General features: G+C 53.3%; 1 protein-coding gene across 1 annotated transcript in view; it reads right to left on the bottom strand.

Moving 5' to 3' along the window:
• igf1ra (insulin-like growth factor 1a receptor) overlaps nt 1-24,736 on the bottom strand; it is a gene marked incomplete at its 3' end in the record, with an annotated part of 50,789 nt that overhangs the window by 688 nt on the left and 25,365 nt on the right. The window contains exons 3-20 of the mRNA XM_084477834.1: nt 19,933-20,233; nt 17,906-18,042; nt 17,145-17,289; nt 16,002-16,210; nt 14,793-14,919; nt 14,187-14,422; nt 13,681-13,848; nt 12,884-13,091; nt 8,605-8,906; nt 7,961-8,103; nt 7,480-7,645; nt 7,212-7,314; nt 6,950-7,020; nt 6,570-6,799; nt 5,790-5,894; nt 5,055-5,214; nt 4,329-4,458; nt 3,146-3,280 (exon numbers count right to left, since the gene is read on the bottom strand). Coding sequence (XP_084333960.1) covers nt 3,146-3,280; nt 4,329-4,458; nt 5,055-5,214; nt 5,790-5,894; nt 6,570-6,799; nt 6,950-7,020; nt 7,212-7,314; nt 7,480-7,645; nt 7,961-8,103; nt 8,605-8,906; nt 12,884-13,091; nt 13,681-13,848; nt 14,187-14,422; nt 14,793-14,919; nt 16,002-16,210; nt 17,145-17,289; nt 17,906-18,042; nt 19,933-20,233 — 3,076 coding nt within the window. The remainder of the gene's footprint in view (nt 1-3,145; nt 3,281-4,328; nt 4,459-5,054; nt 5,215-5,789; nt 5,895-6,569; nt 6,800-6,949; nt 7,021-7,211; nt 7,315-7,479; nt 7,646-7,960; nt 8,104-8,604; nt 8,907-12,883; nt 13,092-13,680; nt 13,849-14,186; nt 14,423-14,792; nt 14,920-16,001; nt 16,211-17,144; nt 17,290-17,905; nt 18,043-19,932; nt 20,234-24,736) is intronic.

A 24,736-nucleotide genomic window follows, 5' to 3' on the forward strand; every position in this document is an offset into this window, starting at 1 on the left:
CAGCAGTCTCTCTTGTCTGTGTCTGTGTGTGTGTGTGTGTGTGTGTGTGTGTGTGTGTGTGTGTGTGTGTGTGTGTGTGTGTGTGTGTGTGTGTGTGTGTGTGTGTGTGATGGTTGTGTGATTCTACTCACATTATACAGATAAGATACATGTTATCTCTCATGAGAGATAACATGTATCTATGTAAGATGCATGTATCATGCATGTATCTATCAAATGTGAGTTTGAAGATACACACAAACAAAGTGTGCGTGTGATGGTTTTGTGATTCTACTACATACATGTTATACATACATATTACATGTATCTTCAAATGTGAGCAGAATCACAAAACGACAGTGCTAAATGCCTGCTGTATCAGTATACACCACTAGGGGGCAGGGTAAGCCAGAGCAAAGCCCCTGTCGTGACCGTCCATGCTCCCTGGTTGGGGTTATAGCGGTTATCATGTCATGGTATGTACATAGCCGGTGGATTTCATTTCAAATCACGTTCACTGTATTGTCCACTTATATATGAAGAATTGGTTGAAATGAATACATTTGTGAGAGCAATTTTGAAATAGGGAGATTGTGGAGATAAGTGTCCAACTGCTGATGATGTAGTGGTCAATGCAGCATGAAACCAAGGGTCTTACATCACACACATTATATCCTAAGGTCCTGGCTATATAAGTAACTCATCTACAAGTCATTCCAGTCCCTGTGTACTTTTCCATTCCACTGAACATTCATTAACTTTCAGTATAGACTTTGCATAAGTACAGTATGTTACCGATGATTACTTATATCTGGAGCTCGTAAAAAAAGAAAAAGAAAACCCTTTTCATTTTGCATGACACATAAAACGTCCAATACATCCTGAATGCACACAACGCCTCGCGCTGCACTGCCACTACAGTCTTGCCAAGAAGCTTCCTCTTTGTTCTGTTGACTCGACCCCGTTTTGACGTGTTGACGTTCGAGAGCAGAAACGCTCGACTAAACACCAGCGGCGACGCGGCGTGGGTACGCTACGTACGCGCCATGCTCTGGCTGCAGCAGCCCTTTGGGAACGCCAAAACAACATCATAAAAGAGAGAGATTTAATACGGCGCGCCGGGGGTTCTGCAGCACACGCCGCCGCCGCAGCTGGAATGATACACAAACAAAGCTAAGAATACCGACCGACTCGAGGGTACAGCCGACAAACACCTAAGTCATCATCGGCATCATCGGTATCCTCATCCTCTCTCCCCCTCTCTCCCTCCATCCCTCCTCCTCCTCCTCTAACCCCTCCCCATCAGGTAAATGGTATATAATGGGTGGGTATGTCCCGTGTCTACTCCAAGCCCTGGCTCTCAGACCTCCCACGGAAGGCCGCTTCAGGTTTGCGGGCCAGACTGACCCGTCTCCAGCCCCTGCTTAATATTCTCACACCGCCATCTGTTGTGGCACAAATATTTGCTGATTTCCATAGAAAAACAAAACACATGGAAATAAGTCCCGCTCCGCTGTCAGCGCCCGCCAGTCTCTGCTCAGACCGCCCTCAAACCTGTCTGCACCCCGTCCCGCTGGCGCCGGGCTAGTGATCGACTGATCTTATCGGCCGATATTTGCGTTTTTTTACGTGTATCTTACTGTGTCATTTTTATGATGTAACTCGAGGGAGCAAAAGCAGTATCGGCTCAAGAACATCGGCAGCCCGTACCGGTTGTCGCCTAAGGCTGATGAAAAAGAATCCATATCAGTCGATCCCTAGTCAGGGCCCCCCCCCCGCTCTCTGCCCAGACCGCCCTCCATCCCCGCCCTGCACCCCGTCCCGCCGGGCCAGGTCACCGGCCACGCCAGTGGCCCCGCAGAACGTACAGTCGACCGGCCCGGTGTACCCGTCGGGCCCCCTGCTGAGGCCTCCTCTCCTAATGAGGAGTGCCGGGGGCCCCGCTCCTGACGATGAGCCCGGTTCTGAGCTGGGAGGGTCTAGATGCTATCGGGGCCGGATGGTTTACACGGTGCGAGGCGAGACGCACCGCGTCCGGACGGAGCCGGGCTCGTCGGGTTACTCGGCAAGACAACAAGTCAACAAAGACATCTGCTCTTGTTTTTTTTTTACCCGGCAACATAAATACGTTCCACGCAGGGGGGGGGGGGGTGGTTTCAGCTCAAGTGTGTGCAAGTACGACGTCCAACGAGCAGGAAGAGTCCCGGTCTCATGGGTTATTAATACCAGTAAGTGATATTGAGCACGCCACAATAAATCTGGAGGTTTAACACCGTCTTTTATTAAGGCCCATCCCTGGGAAAGAAAGTGCACTTTGTCCGCACGAAACCCAAGAGGGAGGCAGGGAATCCAATCCCGGGACCTGCAGCTACCTGACCATGGGAAACACTGGGGCGAGAGCCCGCACATTCACAGCCTTCCAGATAGGCCTCACGACGCCTCTGGCGCTCTCGCTGAACTCATGCCTCCTAGCCCCACAGAGTCTGGTTCTGCAGGCTGTGGGGAGAACAAAAGGAACGCCGCCTCCGCTGCCACCACCGTAGCGTCTGAGCCGGCGGCGGTGGCGGCGGCGGCGTCACCGCTCCCTCCTGAGCCCCGGCGACGCGGTGACGCGCGGCGCCGGGGCCCCCGCCGTTAACACTGTCCACACGCTCCCGTCACCAGGACAACACAGACCCATGGTTACCATGGATACGGGGCCTGTTTGTGTATTCATAACACACACACAAATATGCACACACACACACACACACACAGGGCACCCCTTCTTTGGGCCTGGGCTGACGGCTGACGCGGTCGCTGGCCGCCACCTGAGCCCCCGGGGGGCTGTGTCGTCAGGGAGACACTTTTACCCCCGTGACGCAGAGTCACATGCACGCCGCCCCCCCCCCCGCCAGCCCCCCCGCCGGCCCCCCGGACCGGAGCTATACCCGGCATGCCCCCATCACAGGACACCTGATCCGCGTGTCCACACTCATTACACCCCCGCCCCCAAATAGACCCTGACCTCCGGCCTGGCCCCGGAGCCTCATGTGTTTACGGCACACAGATTCCCGCGGTTGTGGTAAAAGATATATATATATATACATATACACACTGTACACTATATCCTGCTGTGGGGGGGGCGTGAGAAACAGGGCTTTGAGGTGAACGCAGGAATACTCACAGCATGTCGGGGCAGTTGTCGGGTTTGTCCAGCAGGCTGCCGTCCATGACGAAGCGCAGCACTTGCTCGTTGGACAGGCCCTGGTAGGGCTGCTCGGCCAGCGTCGCGATCTCCCACAGCACCACGCCGAAGGACCTGCGCGCGCGCACACGCACACACACACGCACACACACAGAGGCGGGAACGCAATCAGCGAGAAGGTAAACACTCTGATTACTGATTACGGGAATGACGGGTCAACCTACGTTCTCATTGGCCAGAGCGCTTGAAGATAAACAAGAGTTGTGAGCACTCTTTGTTTAGATAGTATCCAACATTATCATTGGCTAAACTCTTGAGGAAAACACCATTATCCAGCGCCATTATCTTGGTTGAATTCGCCGTTCTCATGGGCTAAAGCGCTCCAGGTAAACACGGTTATAAAACCCGGGTATCCGGCGTTTCCCCGCAGAAGGTTGAATATATAAAGCCACGGCGAGGGCAGCTTTTCCCAATCAACAGAGAAAGCGTCACCCTGCTGGTGCGTTTGACGGGGGCCCCAGAGGGGGTTTCCTGTAAGGCCAGACTTGATCTTGGCAACATCAAAGCGGACTATATGGTGCACAGGGTGGAGGTGGGCCTGCTCTGGCTCTACCACCACTCATAGGAGAACATCTGGGGCCGCTTACGCCCGCTGTTTGCAGGGAGCAGACCGTGGGACACTGCCGGCGCAGGAACAAACACTCGCATGAGAACCGGTAAACATTCCCTGGTACTCCCTGCTTGAGAGGTGTGGTGCAGACGGAGCTCAGACCGGGCCACAACGGAGAGCGTGTTTTCGAGAAGAGTCACACACACACACAGACAGACACACAGACACACACACACACACGCACACACGCACACACACGCAGATGGTCGTTTGGATAGGCACATTCCCAGCTGGGGCTGGGGAAAATTACCGGCAGTGCTTCAATATGCGGTGACTAGATCACGGAACGAGTCGAGGAAGAAGCCTAATAAAAGCCGCTGATGCAACGCACGCAGACTCTGTCCTGCCCATCGTGCCCGGCAGGCGTCGTAAAAGCGGCAATGTGAATTCAACCCTGGCTGCAGGGAAACACACACACGCAACAACCGACATGTGTCTGCGTGTACGGGCGTGTGTGTGTGTGTGTGTGTGAGAGCGTGTGTCTCTTCGTACCAGACGTCGGACATGGTGGTGAACACGCCGTCTTTGAGGGACTCTGGGGACATCCAGCGCACCGGGAGCAGCCCCTTGCCCCCTTTCCGGTAGTAGTCCGTCTCGTAGATGTCCCGGGTCATGCCGAAATCTGCAGGAGAGAGAGAGGCTCACTATTGATGTGTGTGGAGGTCATGCATAGTTTCATATGCTTGACACTGTGCCATCAGACGTTGATGTGTGTGTAAGTCATGTATAGTGTCATATACTTGACACTGTGCCATCAGACGTTAGGGTCTTATGTACAGTGTCGTATACCGAAAGGTTTTCTGAGACAGCAGTCTAGTCCTGTGTGTTTACCTCACCCTTGTTATTAACTTGTTATCTAATATTATATCATCCATCTTGTACCTCATGTTGGTACCTGCTTCTTTTTTGGTTTTCCTGCAAGTAAAGCCCTTTGAATCAAGCGACCGCCAGAGAGAGAGAGAGAGAGAGAAAGAGAAAGAGAAAGAGAGAGAGAGAGAGAGAGAGAGAGTAAAAAGTGGGAATACAGCTCCCACACTCCAGAGAGAAGGAGGAGGGGTCAGAGGAGGAAGAGGAGGCCAGGGTGAGCCACGCCCTTCTCCTCGACTCTGCCTCCATCTGTCCATCCACATCAACTGCTCTCCGCCCTCTGGCGCTCTGGGTGGGGTTCTGCAGCGGCCCAGAGCCGACCGGAGGCCTGGTGTGGGCGTGGCGTCTCACCTCCGATCTTCACCGTGTAGTCCTCCGTCACCATGCAGTTCCTGGCCGCCAGATCCCGGTGGACAAACTTGTTGGCGTTGAGGTAGGCCATGCCGTCGGCGATCTCCCCGGCCATCTGGATCATCTTCTTCAGCGGGGGCAGGACCTGGCTGGTGGAGTTCTGGGACGGGAGGAGGAGACACACAAGCACACTATTCAGGACTTCTGTAGGCCGGGCCTCGCTGTCCCAGCAGAACCACAGGGGCCCCGGGAGGTGGGAGGGGGTCCGGCCAGGATCCACAGTGTGAATGTAGCGGCTCCATCGGTGTGTTTGTGTTTCTGTAGGTCTGCCTGTGTAGCGGAGAACCCGGGGATAACTATTGAAACTAGAACCTGAATAATGTTTCATTTTATAAAGGGGATCTTGTCCGTTTTCCAGCACTATATTAGATCTGGCGCAGGAACGGGAGCCAGGAGCCGAGAGCCAGGGAGCCGAGAGCCAGGGAGCCGAGGGCCAGGGAGCGAGGGCCAGGGAGCGAGGGCCAGGGAGCGAGGGCCAGGGAGCCGAGGGCCAGGGAGCGAGGGCCAGGGAGCCGAGGGCCAGGGAGCGAGGGCCAGGGAGCGAGGGCCAGGGAGCGAGGGCCAGGAGCTGAGGGCCAGGAGCTGAGGGCCAGGGAGCGAGGGCCAGGGAGCGAGGGCCAGGAGCTGAGAGCAAGGGGCCGGGAGCCATGGAGCGAGGGCCGGTGTGTAACATACCTCCTTCCTCAGCGAGCGCAGGTGGCTCTTCAGGTCCCCGCGGGTCATCAGCTCCATGATAACTAGCGTCGGCTGTCCCTGCGAGACCACGCCCAGCAGCCGCACCTGAACCAATCACAACGCAGCATTGTTTACTGCAGCTGTACGGAATGTTGTTATTGGCCTGAGCCCGTCAATCAAAATGTAACCATTCAATAACAATGCAGTTAAAATGTGATTTATTATCCACTTATTATTAACATACAACCAAGTAATACATAGGGTGTATCTATGTCGCAATGTATTACATATTTTATTACCTTAGGATCAAGGTCAATGGTAATTGGTATGATGCTTGTTTTTCGTTGTTGACAAACGACCATCATAAGTCATCTGCAGACATGTGTTGATCTTAAATAAAGCCTGAGGCCCTAGCAGCCACCAACAGGCATGTCAGAACAACAGCCCCCCCTATGATCCACCAGCCTCTCCGCCAAAACCTTCCAGCGCAACGTGCCGCGGCAGCTCCAGACACAACCCCACTTCTGTGTCGTATTTGCTGCCGTTTTATGTGGAGTCTAAAGCGCAAAGTGCTGTTCCAGTAAACCAGCGACCGGTGTTGCAACTCAGGAAGTGAGATCACTGGGTTATTACGGGGGTTTAACATTCAGGTATTCAAGGCCGCACCATAAATATTTGCTCCGCTCGCTCATGTCTCCGCAGACACGACACAACAGCGGCCCTCGTCTTACTCAACGCTACAAAGTCCACCCCCCCCCCCCCCGCCGCGCGGTCGCTTACCACGTGGTGACAGTTGAACTCCTTCATGACCGAGGCCTCGTTCAGGAACTCGATGCGCTCCCGCATGCTGGCCGTCTCGTTCACCGTCTTGATGGCCACGCGGGTCTCGGGGTCGTCCTTCACCACGCCCTTGGCCATGCCCTCGTACACCATGCCGAAGGAGCCCTGGCCCAGCTCCTTGTTCATGGTGATCTTCTCCCGGGCCACCTCCCACTCGTCCGGCACGTACACTGGCGGACAGACGGACACGCGGCGGCCGGTTAAAGACCGCGGGAGGGCAGGATGTAGTGGCCCGTGGCCACGCGGGGTAGGTACAGGTGCAGGGGGACAAAGGGAGAGGCTGTTTTGTATACACTGGGGGATTGGGGACGGCGGCTTACTTTCAGCAGCGCTGAAGTACTCTGGGTTGACCGAGGCGTAGAGGACTCCGTTTCCCAGCCGGTCGCTGTTTCTGCAGATTAAAAAAAAAATGAACAGTTTGCAATCACTGCAGCGGAGCTTATGCCATCGGGATTTAAACCTTTCGAATCGGTACTTGAATACAACGGTGGTCGGCATTTCGTGACGTGGCGTCTCACACCGCAGGTTAGTAGCCCTGGGAAAGACCTGGGAAAGGACATGACAGGAAGGGAGGGCGCGTACCGCTTCTTGTTGACGAAGAAGAGAGCCGTGAGGAGGCCGATGATCATGACGATCACGATGATGGGGATGATGACGGCCAGGTAGAGGGTCACCTCGTACTCACCTGGGGGACAGAGCAGCGGCAACACAAGACATCAGCTCACATGCCGCGCTTTGGGAACACATTGGTACGCTCAGGTGGGTTCTGGTTGGATCGATGGTGGTGGTGGTGGTGGTGTTGGTGTTGTTGTTGTTGTGTGTATCAAGCGTGAGGGTGGTGTCGGCGTACGTTTGGGCGGGGCCACATAGAAGGAGACCGTCTCGGTCCAGGAGCCGTTGCCCGCCAGCGAGATGGCCTGCACGCGGGCGGAGTAGTTCCCCGGGCCCAGGTTGCTGAGGCGAGCGCCCCGGTGCTCGTGGAACTGCTGGCGCGACACGCACTCTCGTTTCTCGGGCTAAAGCGGGAAAAACGGAGCGCAGCAACAGGCGTGAGTCCGGAGCCGGCGGGACAGGGTCCTCCAGCACAACGTCAACACATACCGACACACACTTATTTGATTCAGCCACTACTATTTGTATCATTCCGGAAATATGGCCTTTTATCTGATGATGCTTGTTCTGTTGGTATTGTTTTGAATTTAATCATTTAATAATCAAGAAAAGAGTTGAAGTTAAAAACCCGACACCGGACCAGAGTCCAAAAGGCGAACAGTGCTGCTGCTGCTGGGAGGACGCGTTGTCACGGTGATCAGACGCGCGCTCAGACTCACCTCGGCCCCGAGGCGGAACTCGATCCCGTACATGAGGACGAGGCCGTTGGGTTTGCTGGGCTCGGGCCAGCGGAGGATCACGCAGCCCTCCGTCTTGTCGTCCAGCTCGTAGACCACCGGTCCTGGGATGTCGTCGGCTTTGTCTGGTGGTGGGAGAGCGCCAGAGTGTGAGAAACCCCCGGACCAGACCGCACTTCATGGGTCCGTCTTCTGTGGAACAATCTGCAGCGCGTCAGCAGGATGTGGCCGTTTCAGCTCGTTACCGCTGGTGAAAGGGGCTCTCTACCACGTAGACACTGAGTGTGAGTGCTTTTGGCCCGCCTATATCAGATACACCGATTTGATCCGTTAATGTTCCGGGCCAGGGGAATCGGGGAGTGAGTATATTGCTCGCTCCCAGAGTGACTCGCTGAGCAAATTCAAATTGTGCTCTCGTGAGAACTCTACTTTGCATAGTAAATTGTATATGTATGTATCGTGTATGAATTTCATAGTTTACATTCATCTCAAAGAGACTTCCTGTTGAGATGAAGGTCAAACCAAAGTGAGTGAATCCCTCTGTGACAGCGGGGCAGGAGAGCTGGCGTAGAGCGGTTGCCGGGCGGTTGCGCGGTGGTTGCCGGGTGGCGGTCGGCGGGCCTCACCTGCGGGCTTGGTCCTGGAGTAGACGAAGGCGGCGGCGCTGCAGCTGCGGACCTCCTGGTTGCAGGCGTGGATGTCCATGCGGTAGACGGTGAAGGGCTTCAGGTCCTGCACGTCCATGTGCTCTACCGTGCTGCGGCCGTCGAAGAAGGGGTAGTCCTGGGGCGGCGGGAAGCCGGCCGTGCCGTTGCCGCCCTCGGAGCCCGGCGTGGGGGGCGCGGAGGCGTTGCTCTTACCGAGGCTGTCCCACGTCAGCGTGCCGTTGGCCGCACCGAAGATGTCCCGCCGGCGCCGATCGGGGGGTCTGGGGCGGGGAGAGAGGATCAGATGATTGTCAACGGCGCGACGGAAGACGCGCGTGGAAGCGGAAAGCGGAACAGGGGTCTCCACCCCGACGAAGCTCTGCCCAAAACAGACACTTCATGACAAACAAAGGAAGAAAATAAACAGACAGGTAGACTGAATGGACAGATAACGGTCCAGTACAACTTTACCCCCCAACAAGGACTGCGGACGGCGCTGACATCGACGCGTGCCATGCACAGGAGCAACTCAGCTGGATTCAGACAGGTCAGCCCCAGTAAGAGGTCTGTGTACACTGTCCACTTGTTTGTGTTTGCGCGTGTGTGAAAGGTCGTGTCTCCAGTGTGAACATCATGGCTCCCTGGTGGATTGTGGTGAGGAACAGGGGTCGGAGGGCAGCACAGTGAGTTGCAGATAGTCGGGAAAGACAGAGCAAAAATAAAAGAAGGGGGAAAAAAAATGTTCTCTCTTGTTCTCCAGCTCTGGCTGTACAGTTCCATTCATCACCTTCATGCACAGTTATACTCGCCACAATCAATTGAATGACTCCTCCATTATGAGATATGTGTGTCTGTGTGTGAGTCTGTTGTCAAGGGCCGGGAAAACCAACAGCGTCCATTGGAAATGTAAGGAGATAGTGGAACAGAGATGCATGGTGATTCAATTATGAGAAAGGGAGCGGAGGTGGACGACACGTTCCAATAGAGTCACAAGTGGATTAAACTAAATGTCACGGATGCTTTTCTGACAGACACCCGAGGGAGACAAGGTCTCACTTGCAATAAAATGAAACGCAAACCAAAGTGTATACACAGACGGCTCTGTGGGAACCACGGCCAGCCGTAAAACGCTCCTGTCAACATTCCATTCCGACTCACAACTTTAACAGTAAAGACGTCCAAACAGAGATCCATTTTTAGATCCGTCTTTTCTCTTTACGTTGCCGATCAACTTCTTCAGGGAAGCTGCCATGAGAAATCTGACAGCAAAAATCGAGTTGGACACAATCGCACACACCTACACCCTTACAGAAGAAAGGGTTGGACTGACATCGACACCACCACCACCCCCCCCCCCCCCCCTTCATGGAAAGAGTGTTGCTATAAGACTCACTCTGGCCCGGGAGGCCTGCTTCAGCTGGGAGTGTGTGCGTGTGTGTGTGAGAACCGTACAGTGTGAGTTCTCATGCGTGTCATAGGTACCCGGGTTCAGCCAGGAGGAAGGGCCGCGGCTCCAACGCTCCCCAGCCAAACCCCGGAGCCGACCGCATCACGACCAGAGAACCGGAGGCCTCCACGCTGGCCTCCGCCCCCAGCGCCCCCCCCCCAACCACCCCCACCACCCCCACCGCCCGTCTAAATGAGTGGTGTTTTTCTGCATACCTCCACACGCTGGAATCCAGCAGAGGAGCACCGTGACTAAAGTCTCTGTCCTCGGCCAGAAAACCACGCAACCCGACGCCAGGCCGGTAACCGCGGTTACGCAGACACGTACTGCCCGCTCACGCGCTATTACTTCACAGGAACACACATCATCGTTTCGGAGATCAAGTGAAATGTCGGCGTGGCCGAATCCCGACACCGGCCCGCGGCCTCGCATTAGTGGGGGCAGGTGGTCCTGGCTGCCTGTTCCAGTCAGCTGATACAGTCACGCAATGTGCCAGGAGGGAGTGAGGCTGGGTCACACAAATTCTCCCTCCCTCCCTCTCTCTCTCCCTCTCTATCCTCCACCACCCTCTCTCTCTCTCTCTCTCTCTCCCCCCCGCTCCCTCTCCCTCTCTCCCTCTCTCTCCCTCTCTCTCTGCCAACTCATGGGGGACTTCCTTCTTCCCTCATTCATGTAAATACCAGTTAGCTTCGCTGTACATTTCCTGGCAGCTGGTTGACTCATAGAGAGTGGGAGAGAGACAGAGAGAGACGGAGAGAGAGGGGGAAAAACAAGCTGCAGACAAATGAGGCATGCGAGGGGGTGGAGTGCCAAATGGGCCAGGGGGAGGGGGATAAAATGGAAACATTTCCTCTTCTTTCTACTTTCTGGACATTTTTATTTTTTGCCATCAGTCTTCTTGTTTCCCCAACGCCCGGCTCTCTTAAATCCTGGACCTTTGAAAATCCAAGGCCCTTTCTCTGGAGGGGTGTGTGTGTGTGAGATTATACTGCCTCTGTCGCAGTGGAAGGACACACACACACACACACACACACACACACACACACACACACACACACACACACACACACACACACACACACACACACACACACACACACACACACACACACACACACACACACACACGGCAGGCTCCAACAGTGACCCGTGACCCCACCTGCGACCGGGGGGCAGCTGCGCCACAACAGACCCGACACACGGTGCAGGGGGGCCCTACCCAGGGGTAGGGCTCCACACACCAGTAGCAGCAGTGCACCGCCCTGCCACTGACGTGCTCCTGGATGTACGCGACGCGCCCATGTCTCAAAGACTGCACCGCAAAGAGGACGGCGGATAGCGTCACGGTGACCACGGTCGAACGGACGGACGCAGATGAGACACGGATCCAATGTCTTCCAATGTCCGGAGAAAGCAACAAGAATGTCAACAACTGGGACGAAGGCACCGGGTGAGAGCGAACCGTTGAAGGGCTGCAGCCTGGCTGAACACAAACAGGCCGATCCGACGGAGCAGGGCGCTGCGTGCCTGCGCCTGGCTTCATGCGATTGGAATGTCTTGTTTGTTTGTTTGAAACGGCGAAGACATCCATAGCCAGGAGCGAGGTAGAACCATAACGCCACGCAGATGTCCGACCGGAGCGGGCCTGTTGTGCTGGTGGTGGAGGTGGTGGTGGTGTTAGTGGTAATGGTGGTGGAGGTGGTGGTGGTGGTGTTAGTGGTAATGGTGCTGGTGCTGGTGGTGGTGGTGGTGGTGATGCTGGTGGTGGTGGTGATGCTGGTGGTGGTGGTGGTGGTCGTGCTGGTGGGGGGAGTGGTGTTGACGATGGTGGGGTTGGTAATGGTAATGGTGGTGGTGGTGCTGCTGGAGGTGCTGGTGCTGGTGGTGGTGGGGTTGGTAGTGGTAACGGTGGTGGTGGTTGTGGTGGAGGTGGTGGTGGTGGTAATGGTGCTGGTGGTGCTGGTGGTGGTAGTGGTAATGGTGGTGGTGGAGGTGGAGGTGGTGGTGGGAGTGGAGGAGGTGGTGGTGATGGTGGTGGAGGAGGTGGTGCTGGTGGTGGAGGTGGTGGTGGAAGTGGTGGTGGGAGTGGAGGAGGTGGTGCTGGTGGTGGATGTGGTAATGGTGGTGGTGGAGGAGGTGGTGCTGGTGGTGGATGTGGTAATGGTGGTGGCGGAGGAGGTGGTGCTGGTGGTGGATGTGGTAATGGTGGTGAACAAAAGGCCCGGGTGGAGCACAGCGTGTGTGGCCAAAGCGGAGCCCCTCAGACTCCTTAATCACCTCTCCCTCCCGGGGTTTGTTTGTACTCCTCACTGCAGCCCGCCAGCTCCCAGCATCCTCCCGCTGCCGCCGTTGCCGCGGCGACTGAGAGCTGCAAAGGCGTTGGGAGGAAGGGCTTTGGAAACCCAGACTCAGCGTGACTCATCATCCTCCTCATCCTCCTCATCCTCACGCCCACACAAAAGGGCCAGCATAGCGGGGTTCATTCCAGAACCCAACTAGCCCACCATAAACTCTCCATCTGGACAACAGGAGGAGCTGCTGCCCCACACACACACACACACACCGCACCCTCAACACACAGCACAACTCCCTTTGACCTGTCACAGCCAAGACACCAGGCCTTTTGAGCGCTCAGAGTAAGTGTGTGTGTGTGTGTGTGTGTGTGTGTGTGTGTGTGTGTGTGTGTGTGTGTGTGTGTGTGTGTGTGTCTGTGTGTGTGTGGGGGGGTAGGAGACACGAGTGGGGGGGAAACATAGCGGTTAACATCGATGTCTTCTGGGACTCAAGCGGCTGTGCTGCTGCTGCTGTTACCTGGGCAGAAAGATGGCGTTGTGGAGGAAGTTCTCAAAGACCTTGAGGAAGACGCGGTCGTCCTGCTCGCGGCCCTTCTCCTCCGGCGTCTTGGGGCACATGCAGCACTGGCCCTTGTCGGCGCCGGACAGGTCAGACTTGGTGGGCTTGGAGTTGTCGTCCAGGTCCGTGAGGCCCGTGGCAGAGAGGCGGACGGGGAGCTTGAGTTCTGTTGGGAGAAAGGCCCGGTGGCCCATGTTGAGGACCACTTCCTCCACAGTATTCAGTTTGATGTTTGCTGTCAGTGTGTGTTGTGGTGTGAGTAGACCTAGATCAACTATTGTGGTTGGATCGTCATTTGTACTAGCAGTATAACTTTGACAGGCTCCAATTAAACATTAAATCAATCACCCGTCATCGCCCTCATTTAAAATAACGACCTGTAGCTCAAAAAAGACATTCAGCGCTGACATGAGTTGACATGCATTACCCAATTAAAGTCTACGTGTCCTGCTGGGAATAGTGTGACTATTGAAGCGGCCGTTCCATTAATTGCAGTAATAGGTGTACGTCCGGAACGTCCTTATGTGCAGCCAAACACACAGGGCAAGGCCTCTGGTCCGGCTCAGGGCAGGGTGGGCTTTTTAAAACCTCATCCCCCGTCAACGGCTCAGAACCGCCCACGCGTCCAGTTAGAACATCAAACCGCCGTTATCCTTGTTTAGACTAAGTCAGCCCCAGGAGCCACCCAATGGGCGGGTTTGTCCCCCGGTTACCGGGCAGACTCGTGAGGGTGAGAGCGACTGAGCGGGGCGGACCTTTGGAGCAGTAGTTGTGCAGGTAGAGCTCGCGGTCCTCGTGCTGCTGCTGCCAGCGCACCAGGTAGAAGGTCAGGTTGCCGTTGGGCGAGAGCGGCGGCGCCCAGCGCACCACCAGCTTGGTGGAGGAGTTGGCGAAGGCGCGCGGGTCCTTCGGCATCGACGGCTCTAGGAACGACAATAAGAGAGGACTTCAAAAAAAGATGCAAAGTCATGCAAATCAGTCGGCCCGGCCGATAAGGAAAACTTTCGCTTGGCCGTTTGGCCGCTCTTCCTCATAATCAAATCCTTCACCACCAGTGTGGCGTGGGAGGGGGAGGGGCTGTAGCTGTGCTAGAAGTCAACAACGGTCCCAAATTCAATCACATCCGCTGAGCTGCATAATGTAGATGATTCGTCGCACAAGACCCCCCCCCCCCCCCCCCAAGAAATAACAATCAGCAGCAGCTCACGTGGCAGTGAGCCGCCCCCTGTGGCGGCAGCAGAACGAGTTCCCCCAGACTCACGCGATGGGCTGGTGCGGATGTAGACCACTTCGCTCTTGGCGCCCTTGATGTGCTTGTCGTCCCGCTGCAGCGTGATGGCTCGGACGAACACGGCGTACTGGGTCCAGGGCTTCAGGAGTTTCAGCTGGACCTGGGGGTCCGCCGTCTTGTCCGGGGGGAGGTCCACGTCCACCATGTTCCAGCTGTTGGAGCCGCAGCCGTCCTGGCCGTCGAACTCTGTGATGTTCTGGTGGGGTCTGGGAAAGAGGGACAAAGAAAAGCATTTACTTTGCAGTATTTGGTGTAGTCGGGTTGATTATACTGTATGCACAATAAAAGTGAGGATTGCTCTTCAGGTAAAAAATGCCCTTTTATTTTTGAAAGATGAGACAAGTTGTCCTTTCTACTTGTGTCTTGTTTAGATAGATTGAAAGATAGAAGTTTCTGCTTTTTTTATTGAGCCAATTCTTCCCTGCAGTATTGAATGAATTAATAATAATTAATAAACTAGAGCAAGACATCCCACATGTGTACCTACGCCTATTCAGGACTTCAGTGACAACATGACAGAGTAAAGACCATGCAGGGTTCAGAGCGCCAGCGGACCTCGTGGCTGTGAGGACTTACGACTCCTTGTAGTACACGATGAAGCTGATGAGGTCTGCGTAGTCCAGTGGTCGGTAGCGCTCCCAGATCAGCTTGATCGTGTAGCTGGTTGTGACGTTGGACTTGAACTTCAAGGTATCGCTTTCACCTGTCGACGCACACACACACACGCACACAATGAGCAACATAAAAAAGATCGACAAACTATCAAAGAACTCCTTCAAAATTACCATAAATAATATGTTTGCATATTAGTATATTATATATATTATATTAGTATCCAAAGTGACTTAAAAGTCTCCATCAAATGAGGTCCAATTGGATTACCTGTAGTTGATTACTTAGTCACAATGTGTCACAACTAGTTTGCCGCTCAAAATAACCTTGGCATATCTGTAGTAAATGCTGAACAATAGTGATTTCAATAATGTTTTCAATAAAATCACATTGTCTACATCTGGATATATGCGCAAACAAATAATGCTGGCTCTTTCACTCACTCAGCTGCACAGCTAGTCAGTGTGGACATGGATACTGGCGATCTGAAAGTTTCCAGTCTACTAATTGGGAGGGGCTCAATCTTACACATTGAGACTTTAAATACCATGATATAGATCCAAAGAAAATATATAAGTATTCCAGTGTTTCATATAGATATTTTTCATACATTTGTACCATCCAACCTAGCCTGGAAATCCAGACCCACATCTAGAAAGCTGTAGGGTCTGGCAAAGAGTAATGAAAATAGCCCAACTCAAGGGGCCACAATATTACTGCACGCAATTGGATTACACTACGACCAGAAGAATACAAGGGGGGACGTATCCAGACCAGCGGAGCTAACCAATAGATAAGACTCTTGCCGTATCCGGTCGGTAAAACAGCAACGCTTTTGGCCCGCCTATATCAGATACACCGATCGTGATTGGTTAATGTTCGGATCCAGGGGAATTGGGGAGTATATTGCTTGTTCCCAGAGTGACTCGCTGAGCAAATTCAAATTATGCTCTCGCAAAAACTCCCACCCTCCCACTCTCTGAAAGCTAAGTCCTGCCCAGACGAGCTCTTTAATGCAGATGTCTCACAAAAGACAAAAAATCGGCGTTGGATATGTCCTTTAATGTTGCTCAAGACGAGTCATTAAGGAGTAGGAAGAGATACAAACATTCTAATTAAACCAGTATCAACTGATATAAAAACACAGGCTCAGGTCGCCGTGGAAACACTCACAGCTGGCACGGTCGCCGTTGTTCCGGAAGTCCCCCTCCTTGGGCTTCTCGGGCACCCCGGTCTTCTGCCACATCTTGTGGATCTCCGACATGCAGAGCTTGGGATTGAGCTGGAAGAAGAGCCGGCCGGCGCGCACCGTCAGGTTGTGCGTGGACCAGTCCCACAGGAACTGCAGGTTCTGGTTGTTGATGGCCGAGAACGAATACATCCTGATGGAGAGAGAGAGGGAATGAGGACAAGACAGGAGCAGGTTCTTCTGACAATAGTGCGCTCGCTAATACTGGGGTTCATACTGGGGTTGATGAAATCACAACATGGGCAAAAAGAAGGCCACCTGTGTGTCCATTCTAATCCAAGCACTCACTTTGGACAGATAGAAAGACATGGGAACATCATCTCTACACTGGGCACGTCTGGTCTGTCTGTCTGTGTCTGTGTGTGTGTGTGTGTGTGGGGGGGGGGGGGGTCCGACCCCATTAGGGGGGTCAACCAGTTTGGTAGGAAGGGGCTGAGTGTGTGATCTCTCCCCAGGGGGCACCAGGCCGTCTCAGTGGACCTTATTGAGAGTTCCCATTCCTCCTTTGTGCCACACTTATCATCACTTCCTATCACTCTACCCAGGAGAGATACAATACAGGGTGCGCGTGTGTGTGTGTGTGTGTGTGTGTGTGTGTGTGTGTGTCCTGAGGGGCTGAGAATGTTACATGCGTACAAACATTGGGGGGTTTGGAGAAAATATTTTTTCTTCTATCCCAAAAATAGAAAAGAATAATGTTAGATTATAATCTAAGATACTTTATTTATAATGTATTATAAAATATACGTATGTTATGAAATGTCTGCACTGTACGCATGGTATTGTGTGAAGCTAATGGTATATATATATATATATATATATATATACATACACACATATATATAGTATATATGTGACCCGCGACCCGACCCCGGAGGATAAGCACAGGGAGATGAGTGATGAGATGAGAGTGATGATGTTGATGTGATAAATAAAAGCTTTATTATTATTTATTTTGGGATATTTTTGGTATGTTGTTGTTTTAACGGGACTTTCCATTTCGTTCTCAAGCCCTGATTGTGAGACCATGGCATTTTATCACACACACGGGGGGGGGGGGTACTTACTGGTCCATGAGCTCCTCCCCGTTGATGTAGCGCAGGCTCTTGAGGAAGGAGAGCGAGCCCAGAGTGTGTGAGTAGCGGATCCTCACGTAGCCCGTCACCGTCTGGATCAGCCCCATGAAGCTCTCCAGCTCAGACGCTATGTTGTCTGAGGAGCGCACACACACACACACACACACACACACGGTTATTTATAACTCCTGATGCTCAACCCAGGAACACTCTCTCAAGATAGAACACCAGACACACACACACACACACACACACACACACGCGCAGGCCAAGGGAAACCGGTGCTTTGGGAATCAAGAGTGTGTATTAATACTGAGGTTGTGTAAGCATTGTCATAGCTACAGATAAGCTAGTAAGCCAGGCTGTCAGACGGGCATTACTGTAAATAACACAGCGCTGCCATGTGCTTATTGAATTAACAGTGCAGCATTATGTGACCACCCCCCCCCCCCCCCCCCGCCACCCCTGTCGTACAAAACCGTAGCGCGATGCAGTCCAACGTAAAAAGACCAATACACACTCCTTAAACCATCCTCCCATACAGACTAATACACTCGTGTTTACATTTTCGGAATACAGCCCACTCCCGCTCACCAGCCTGTGTGTGTGGTGTTGTCTGAGCGGGCTGAATCCTAGCGCCCCCTCCATAGGGTGCCTCTCATTAACATTGTGCTTTGACCTACGGCTGGATCACGAATGGCGGCGGGTGCGCCGGCTGGTGTGGGCGGCGGCGGCGGCGGCGCGGTACTCACTTCCTCGCCGGATGTTGATCAGCAGGTTGCCCTTGATCACGGTGCAGCCCAGCAGCCCCTGGGCCGCGTCCACCGAGTCGATGATGGTGGACGAGCACGTCTTGTCGCAGAGGCCGTGGCACGCGCTGCAGAGCATGCTGTGTGGGGGGGGGGGGGGGGAGGTGGGGGGAGGGAGGGGGGGGGGGGGGGGGGGGGGGGGGATAATGTCAAGAGGTGGAGGGGTGAGTCAGGGCCCTGCTGACCGTCTTATCATATGCAAAGTCGTGTCCCCGCTCCGTGGACGACATGAGAATAGATTCACACAGGGTAACACGGGGTAACTCTTCAGGCGGGGGGGCGGGGGTGGGGGGGTGGGGGGGGCTGGATGGGCTCCCCCCTCCTCTCGGCGCTCGTCTGAGTTGTTTGTGTCGAGAGAGTGACTCACCGCTGCCCCTGACCTCGGAGACAAAACACACGTTGTGTGGCCAAGGAATTATACAGTGGCAGGACTGGACATGGAAAGTTTGCGAAGTGACGAATCACAACACGGCGGATAGGTCTGCCTCCCCGAGTCACAAACAGAGGCATCTTTCATCCCACGGCCACGGCGAGCGGGGTGAATGTCAAGCGGTTTTAGCGGTGGTTTAAGATATTGTTGGGATAAATCCCTCCCGGAATCCTCTGAGCTATGCTAATCTGCAACAAATCCAACCAATGGCGCGAGTCGGACCCAGGGCAGCGGGTTCGGCCCGTTCCTCCTCCTTGGATCATCGCAACCTGACAAGCATCTTTGCCTCGGGGCCCGTAAAGCTTCAGGATCTCTCTCAGACTAAAGAATCCCAGGCAGGTGGAGCTCAGTCCCAGGCAGGCCATTCTTAACGTGTCGTGTTGTCCGGGCCCGAGCCGTCTGCGGCGTTCCCTTCAGGAACGTCCCATACATGGCCCTGAATGCCTTTTGCATGAAATAGACAGACGGTGATTTGAGGTGAACAACAGTTTCTTTTCCACTTGACTGAATCAACGCAAGAGTAGAGCTATACTAGATCAGTAAAGGGCAGTGTAAACACATCATCACGATTTTCCATAAAAATGTTTACAGCTTCTATCTACGGGCAGGGGGACAGGGGATTTATCAGGAGGTGCAATTGATTAGCAATCGATTGATTTCTACCAGACGGTCCAGTAAAGCTTGCAGCCAGACCCTCTCTGTAGCCTCCTTGTTTTGGAAACACAGCGGGCGGAAAGCAGAGACGCGTGTAACCTGAGACCAGCCATGCTCGCTCTCGCTCTCTCCCTCTCCCTCTCTCTCTCTGAGAGAGCGAGCGCTCTCTGCCCGTGTTGTTGTTGAAATTCCTCCCGCTCTACCGTAGTTGGCGACATTTCCCCACGAAACGGTCTCCACGAGACCTGGCACCGGCCGCTGAGCGACTTAAATCTCCAGCGAGAGACCCGGGAGGTGGAGGGAAATGTACGGCACTCGCTCATAATAACAAGCCGCTCCTCTTGATGCAGCAACACCCAATGACACACGGCGCGATCGCCAGGACACAAAGTACTGGCAAAGGGCAGCGTGTTGTCGTTGTATTGAACACTGACCTTACTGTACTGTACCGACAGCCATATATTGTTTCATCTTCTTCAGACAAATGTACTCATTGTAAGTCGCTTCTGCTAAACGCCCTCAATGTGAATGTAAATTAGCCTGGCTATTGCCAGACTAAGCTCAATCGTAGATTGCACGTTGGTCTGGGGAGGCTGCTGTCATTTTCTTCAGCACAAGAGGAGTGATCAACGGGCGGAGTTAAATTGACTCTGTACGCAATTGGCTGCTTGCCGTCGCCTCCCTGTCGTCAGTGTGTTAAACCAGCCAATAGCGCGCCAGGGGGAAAAGCCAGCTTGGTGATTGGCTCCCGCAAAAACGACTCGGATCTAGAAAGACATATGTATTGCTCTTCTTGAGACCCTTCTGCAGGGGGGCGAACTCAAATCGCCGGCAGAATGGGCGGGGCTACCCGGCCTCAATGTAAACGACTCCGGTCCGTCCTCACCTGTTGCTCTCGTTGCGGGTGAACCCGGGGGGACACTCGGACATGCACTCCCCGGCGTGGATGACGAAGGTGTTGTCGTGGGGCAGGTGCAGGCGGGAGCACAGGTCCATGGTGATGCAGCGCCAGCCCTCGAACTTGTAGGTGCCGGGCGGGCAGTGGGCCACGCAGCGGCCCTCGTGGTAGTAGTGCAGGCAGGCCGAGCAGGCCGTGTCGCTGTGGGGCTCCGAGCAGCTGCCCAGGCACTGGCCGTGGCAGCACTCGCCCCGGTCCGAACACGCCTGCTTGCAGGTGTCCGGGCAAACTGGAGGAGACGAAACAGGAGACAGAGAGAGGGAGAGGGAGAGAGAGACAGAGAGAGACAGAGAGAGAGAGAGAGAGGGAGAGAGAGGAGGCCGGTCAGCTTGGTGGGAGTTAAACGGTGGATGAACGCAAAGCAATTATGCACGTCAGTTTTACTGTGAATAAGACATGAGTGGTGCTGCTCAAATGTAGAGTATGGTTTTGGAAACACCAGATCAATGAGACGGCTAGAGTCTAGAGCATCTGATGAATTGTAGTGCAAACATGACAACAGCAGCGTTTCAAATCCCGACGGGACGCTGTGGTTACAGCGGACTCGCACCAGAGAACACAACATGCAACGATGGTGATTCAGCGTAAAGTGCTCGCTTGCATTTTGTTTGCAGTCTTGCGCGTTGGCTTGTGTGTGTGTGTGTGTGTGTGTGCGTGTGTGTGTGCGTGCGTGCACGTGTGTACGTGTGTGCGTGCATGGGCCTGGCTGGCCTCCAGAGCTAAGGAGGAGATGGGCCTTGGGATTAGTGAGTGGTACAACGACAACGGGTGGCGTTGCCCGTGGAGCCAGGGGGTCATGGCGGTGCTAACAGCCTTGGTGAACAGCAGGGCTCAATGAGGAACAAATGTAATATATTATATTTCTGGAGAGTTGTTTTCATGGATGGGAATTGCAGGAATTTAGAAATAAGAAGCAGGCAGAGAGAGTGTGTGTGTGTGTGCGTGTGTGTGTGTGTAGGGGGGGTCTGCTCAATCACCGTACAGTGGACACTCTCTAAGGACCTCCTATAATCTGACTTTGAGCCTAAAATCATTGCACCATCCATCTGAAGGACAAGATAAACGCATTAAACACACAGGGGGTAAACAGACACACACAGACTCCCTTCTATCTGGCATCCTGGAACCAAAAATAAACAGCAGTAAAAACAACAAAGCTTGAACAAAGCTTTTTTGAAATGTTCTGGAAACGATGAACACACGTCATTTACCGTCATTTATAGACAATCAGTTGGAAATGGGGCTGACCACTATGACTCGGCTCAGAGGAAATGAGTACATTTAGAATATAAATATATCCTTAAACGCATCAAATAAAACCTCTCGACTGTGAGAGCAAGAGCCACTTCAAAGGGCTGAGTTCACGTCCGGCCGGCCGGCCGGCGAGGAACTGACAGGGAGAGGATTGTGTGAAGAACACTGGGGTGTTTCAAATTAACTCTGACTCTGTTACTCAACATGGATAACACACACACACACACCCTCTCTCTCTGTTACTCAACATGGATAACTCTCTCTCTCTCTCTATCTGGATAACACACACTCTCTCTCTCTCTCTCGCTCTCTGTTACTCAACAATAACAGTATTGTCTTGTTTACCGAGTGTCTCCATGCTGACACACACACACACACACACACACACACACACACACACACACACACACACACACACACACACACACACACACACACACACACACACACACACACACACACTTTGTCGAAGTGAGATTCTGTGTTTATTGAGCATTGAGGAAGTTCTCAGGACGAGCAGTTGACCCCAGAGCCTTGACCCGCGGGACCCCTCGCCCCCAAGGGTCCGAGCTCCGCAGAGCGGCCGGCGGTCTACGGCCATCCCAAAACGATGACTAATCCAGATTTGGGCGGTTGACAAGAATGTGCATTGAGCGGCTTAATCTGCGTACGTTTATGATCGTTGATAAATCCCCCCCACCCCGTCCCGGGATTTAAGAATCTAAGTGGGGTATTACCTCAAGGTTATAAAAAACTAATATAATCCAATCTGCTCGGAGAACTTGTGTTTATCCGTGTCATGGACACCACTGACTGGAGGTGAAAGAGTTTGTGTGTGTGTGCGCGCGTGTGTGCGTGCGTGCGTGCGTGTGTGTGTGTTCTTGGCATGTACAGGAGACAGTCTGAGGACAGCAGATAGAATGCTGTTGAAGAGAAAGAAGCAGGGTGACAGGACCTGATAGCGCAGAGGCGTGCTAATCTACAGAGCAGGCATGCGGCCCAAGCGTCCTACTTTCCCAGCAGCCCACTTTACCCAGACCCAACAGCTTCCGTTACACCCCCCCCACCACCCCTGCGTCCTGTCTGTGGAGGATCCGGCAAGATAAATAGCCTTTTCTTTTTTTTGGCCGGAGGTGCTGAAAAGAATGGGGCCTGCAATCCAAGCCTTTTCAAACAGCTAGTTACAGGTTTGGTTCCGCGGGTCAAAGTGCTACAGATTAGGACCTCCCTTATACCTTTGTGTAATAAATCTCATTGCCTTTAATGAGCCGTTAGCGTGTAATTAGATTAAATCCTCCTTTTGCACTTTTTGTGCAACCTCCGACAAACAAGCGCTAATACGCTATTAATACGGATGCGTTTGGCCCCGTGGTGCCTCTCCCTCTGTGATGTTCAGGCTCTGTGAGTCCCACCAGGACCCTGCTGGAAGCTTAGCTGTGCTGGTTTCAACCCAACAAACAACCAAACTGAATTAAGAGGCAACACCTCTGGTGGTTCCCTAGCAACTGGTTCAACCAAACACGACAGGTGGGAAAACATAAACCCATACGTGTGTGTGTGTGTGTGTTTCTGTGTGTGCGCACTTGTGTGTGTGTGTGTGTGTGTGTGTTTCTGTGTGTGCGCACTTCTGTGTGTGTTTCTGTGGGTGTGTGTTTGTGTGTGTGTGTGTCTGTGTCTCTATTTGTGCGTGCCTTTGTGTCTGTGCACTTCTGTGTGTTTGTGTACGTGCGTGAGTGTGTGTGTGTGTGTGTGCCGTGCATCAAAACGATACTATCCACAATTACCACCATGATGTGCCTCTACACAGAACGCCTGTATCCATTTCCCAGCAGAACCCCGCCTCCGGAGGCCTGTAGCTCGGTGTGTTCGTGTCGGGTGGATGATACAGGACAGGGAGAGGAGCAGGGAAAGCGATACGTGTGCCCGGTTCAGGGCATCGTCACTTGGCTTATTTTATGAATGCAGGCCCCCCCCCCTCCCCCCTCCACGCCCCCACCGCCCTCATCTTGAACATGAATATTTCATGGTGCTTGGCAAAACATCTGTGTAGGTTGAGAATGTGACAAGACGAGCAGCAGAGCAACGCAGCACACAACACGGCACGCCGACCCCCCCGCGGCTGTGTTTTTTTTCGTAGGGCGCAATCCGGTAAAAGTCCAGCCTCAAGCGCTAGGATTGGACAGGCAGCCTAGTCAGTCAAACTCGCACGCAGACTCCTAACCCTAACAGACCCAGAGAAATCAGAGAAATGCGTTTGACTAACGTTAGTTTAATGTTCATTACAATTTAAGTTACCTACCCTGCTGTCACGTGACGGATTTTAGCCTTTTTGGATTGGATCAGGGATTTAAACCAACGTGATTGGATAATCTCTGGCTATCCCCTCATTAATATTCATGATTTTTCCGGATTGCACCTACGAAAAACACATTTGCCCCCCACCCCCCCCCCACGGTGACAACAACACCCGCCACGGAGGGGAAGGACCGCTCCACCTTTCACTGCTCTCATCAACACGGGTCCTACACAATAACCAAACACAGGACCTGAGATCACACACCATGAGACCGACGCGATTCTTCTTAACTGTGAGCGGACAACTTTTGTTATTTCCTTCACCCATTCACAATACAGTATGCTATAGTATACTGTATTGATTGTTTGTATAGTTTTAGAGCTTTGTTTTCTTTTGATGACATCAGCATTGAGATCAGTTACTATTCAGTTCTGCACTTTCAGATGGAAGGAAAAATACTTGAAGTATCCTAAAGGAAAGTTTTCAAGTAGAATAAAATGCAGTTAAATAACCAAATGGGCAAAAAAAAAAAACAATAACAAGAAAGAAAACGAGAACAGGGACCAGTCAGAAGGCCGAGAACCAACAGGTCTACACTGAACGCTGCGCTCCCGTTGGCGCCAGGTGTTTCGTCTTAAACTGGGACTAATGTGCTCATTTGTCTAAATAAAGGCACTATCGCTAGCCATGCAATATGTGGGAAGAAACCCTGCACCGAATGACCCTATTTGGAATCTGACCAATAGGGGGCAGCCAAAGCAAACTAACATACCGCTCGGAGGGAGGTCTCAGATTCCTCAATGAAGAGAAATTTCAAACGAGCATTCCAGCACAGCCCTCTGGATGCGCGCCTCTGTGTGTATGCGGCTCTGCGAGTGAGCCGCTGTGTGCGGCTAACAAAAGGCTAACTGCCTAACAATCCATATAAGTCGAGCCGGCTGCGCCCGTGTGACCAAACCGCCCTGTGGTATGGAGGGTACCGTGGTCTATATATAGCTGCTCCTCCTGATGCGCGCCTATTTTCACACCAGTGCTCTGTACGCGCAGCTATGCAATGGATGGCACCATGGGTTTTATGCCGGTTCAATCGGAGAGAGACACTACCTAACTAGGGTCTCTCTCTCTCTCGCTCTCTCCTCTCTCCTCTCTCCTCTCTCTCTCTCTCTCCTCTCTCTCTCTCTC

This window comes from Micromesistius poutassou (assembly GCF_964030765.1).
Source record: "Micromesistius poutassou genome assembly, chromosome: 13".
NCBI lineage: Eukaryota > Metazoa > Chordata > Actinopteri > Gadiformes > Gadidae > Micromesistius > Micromesistius poutassou.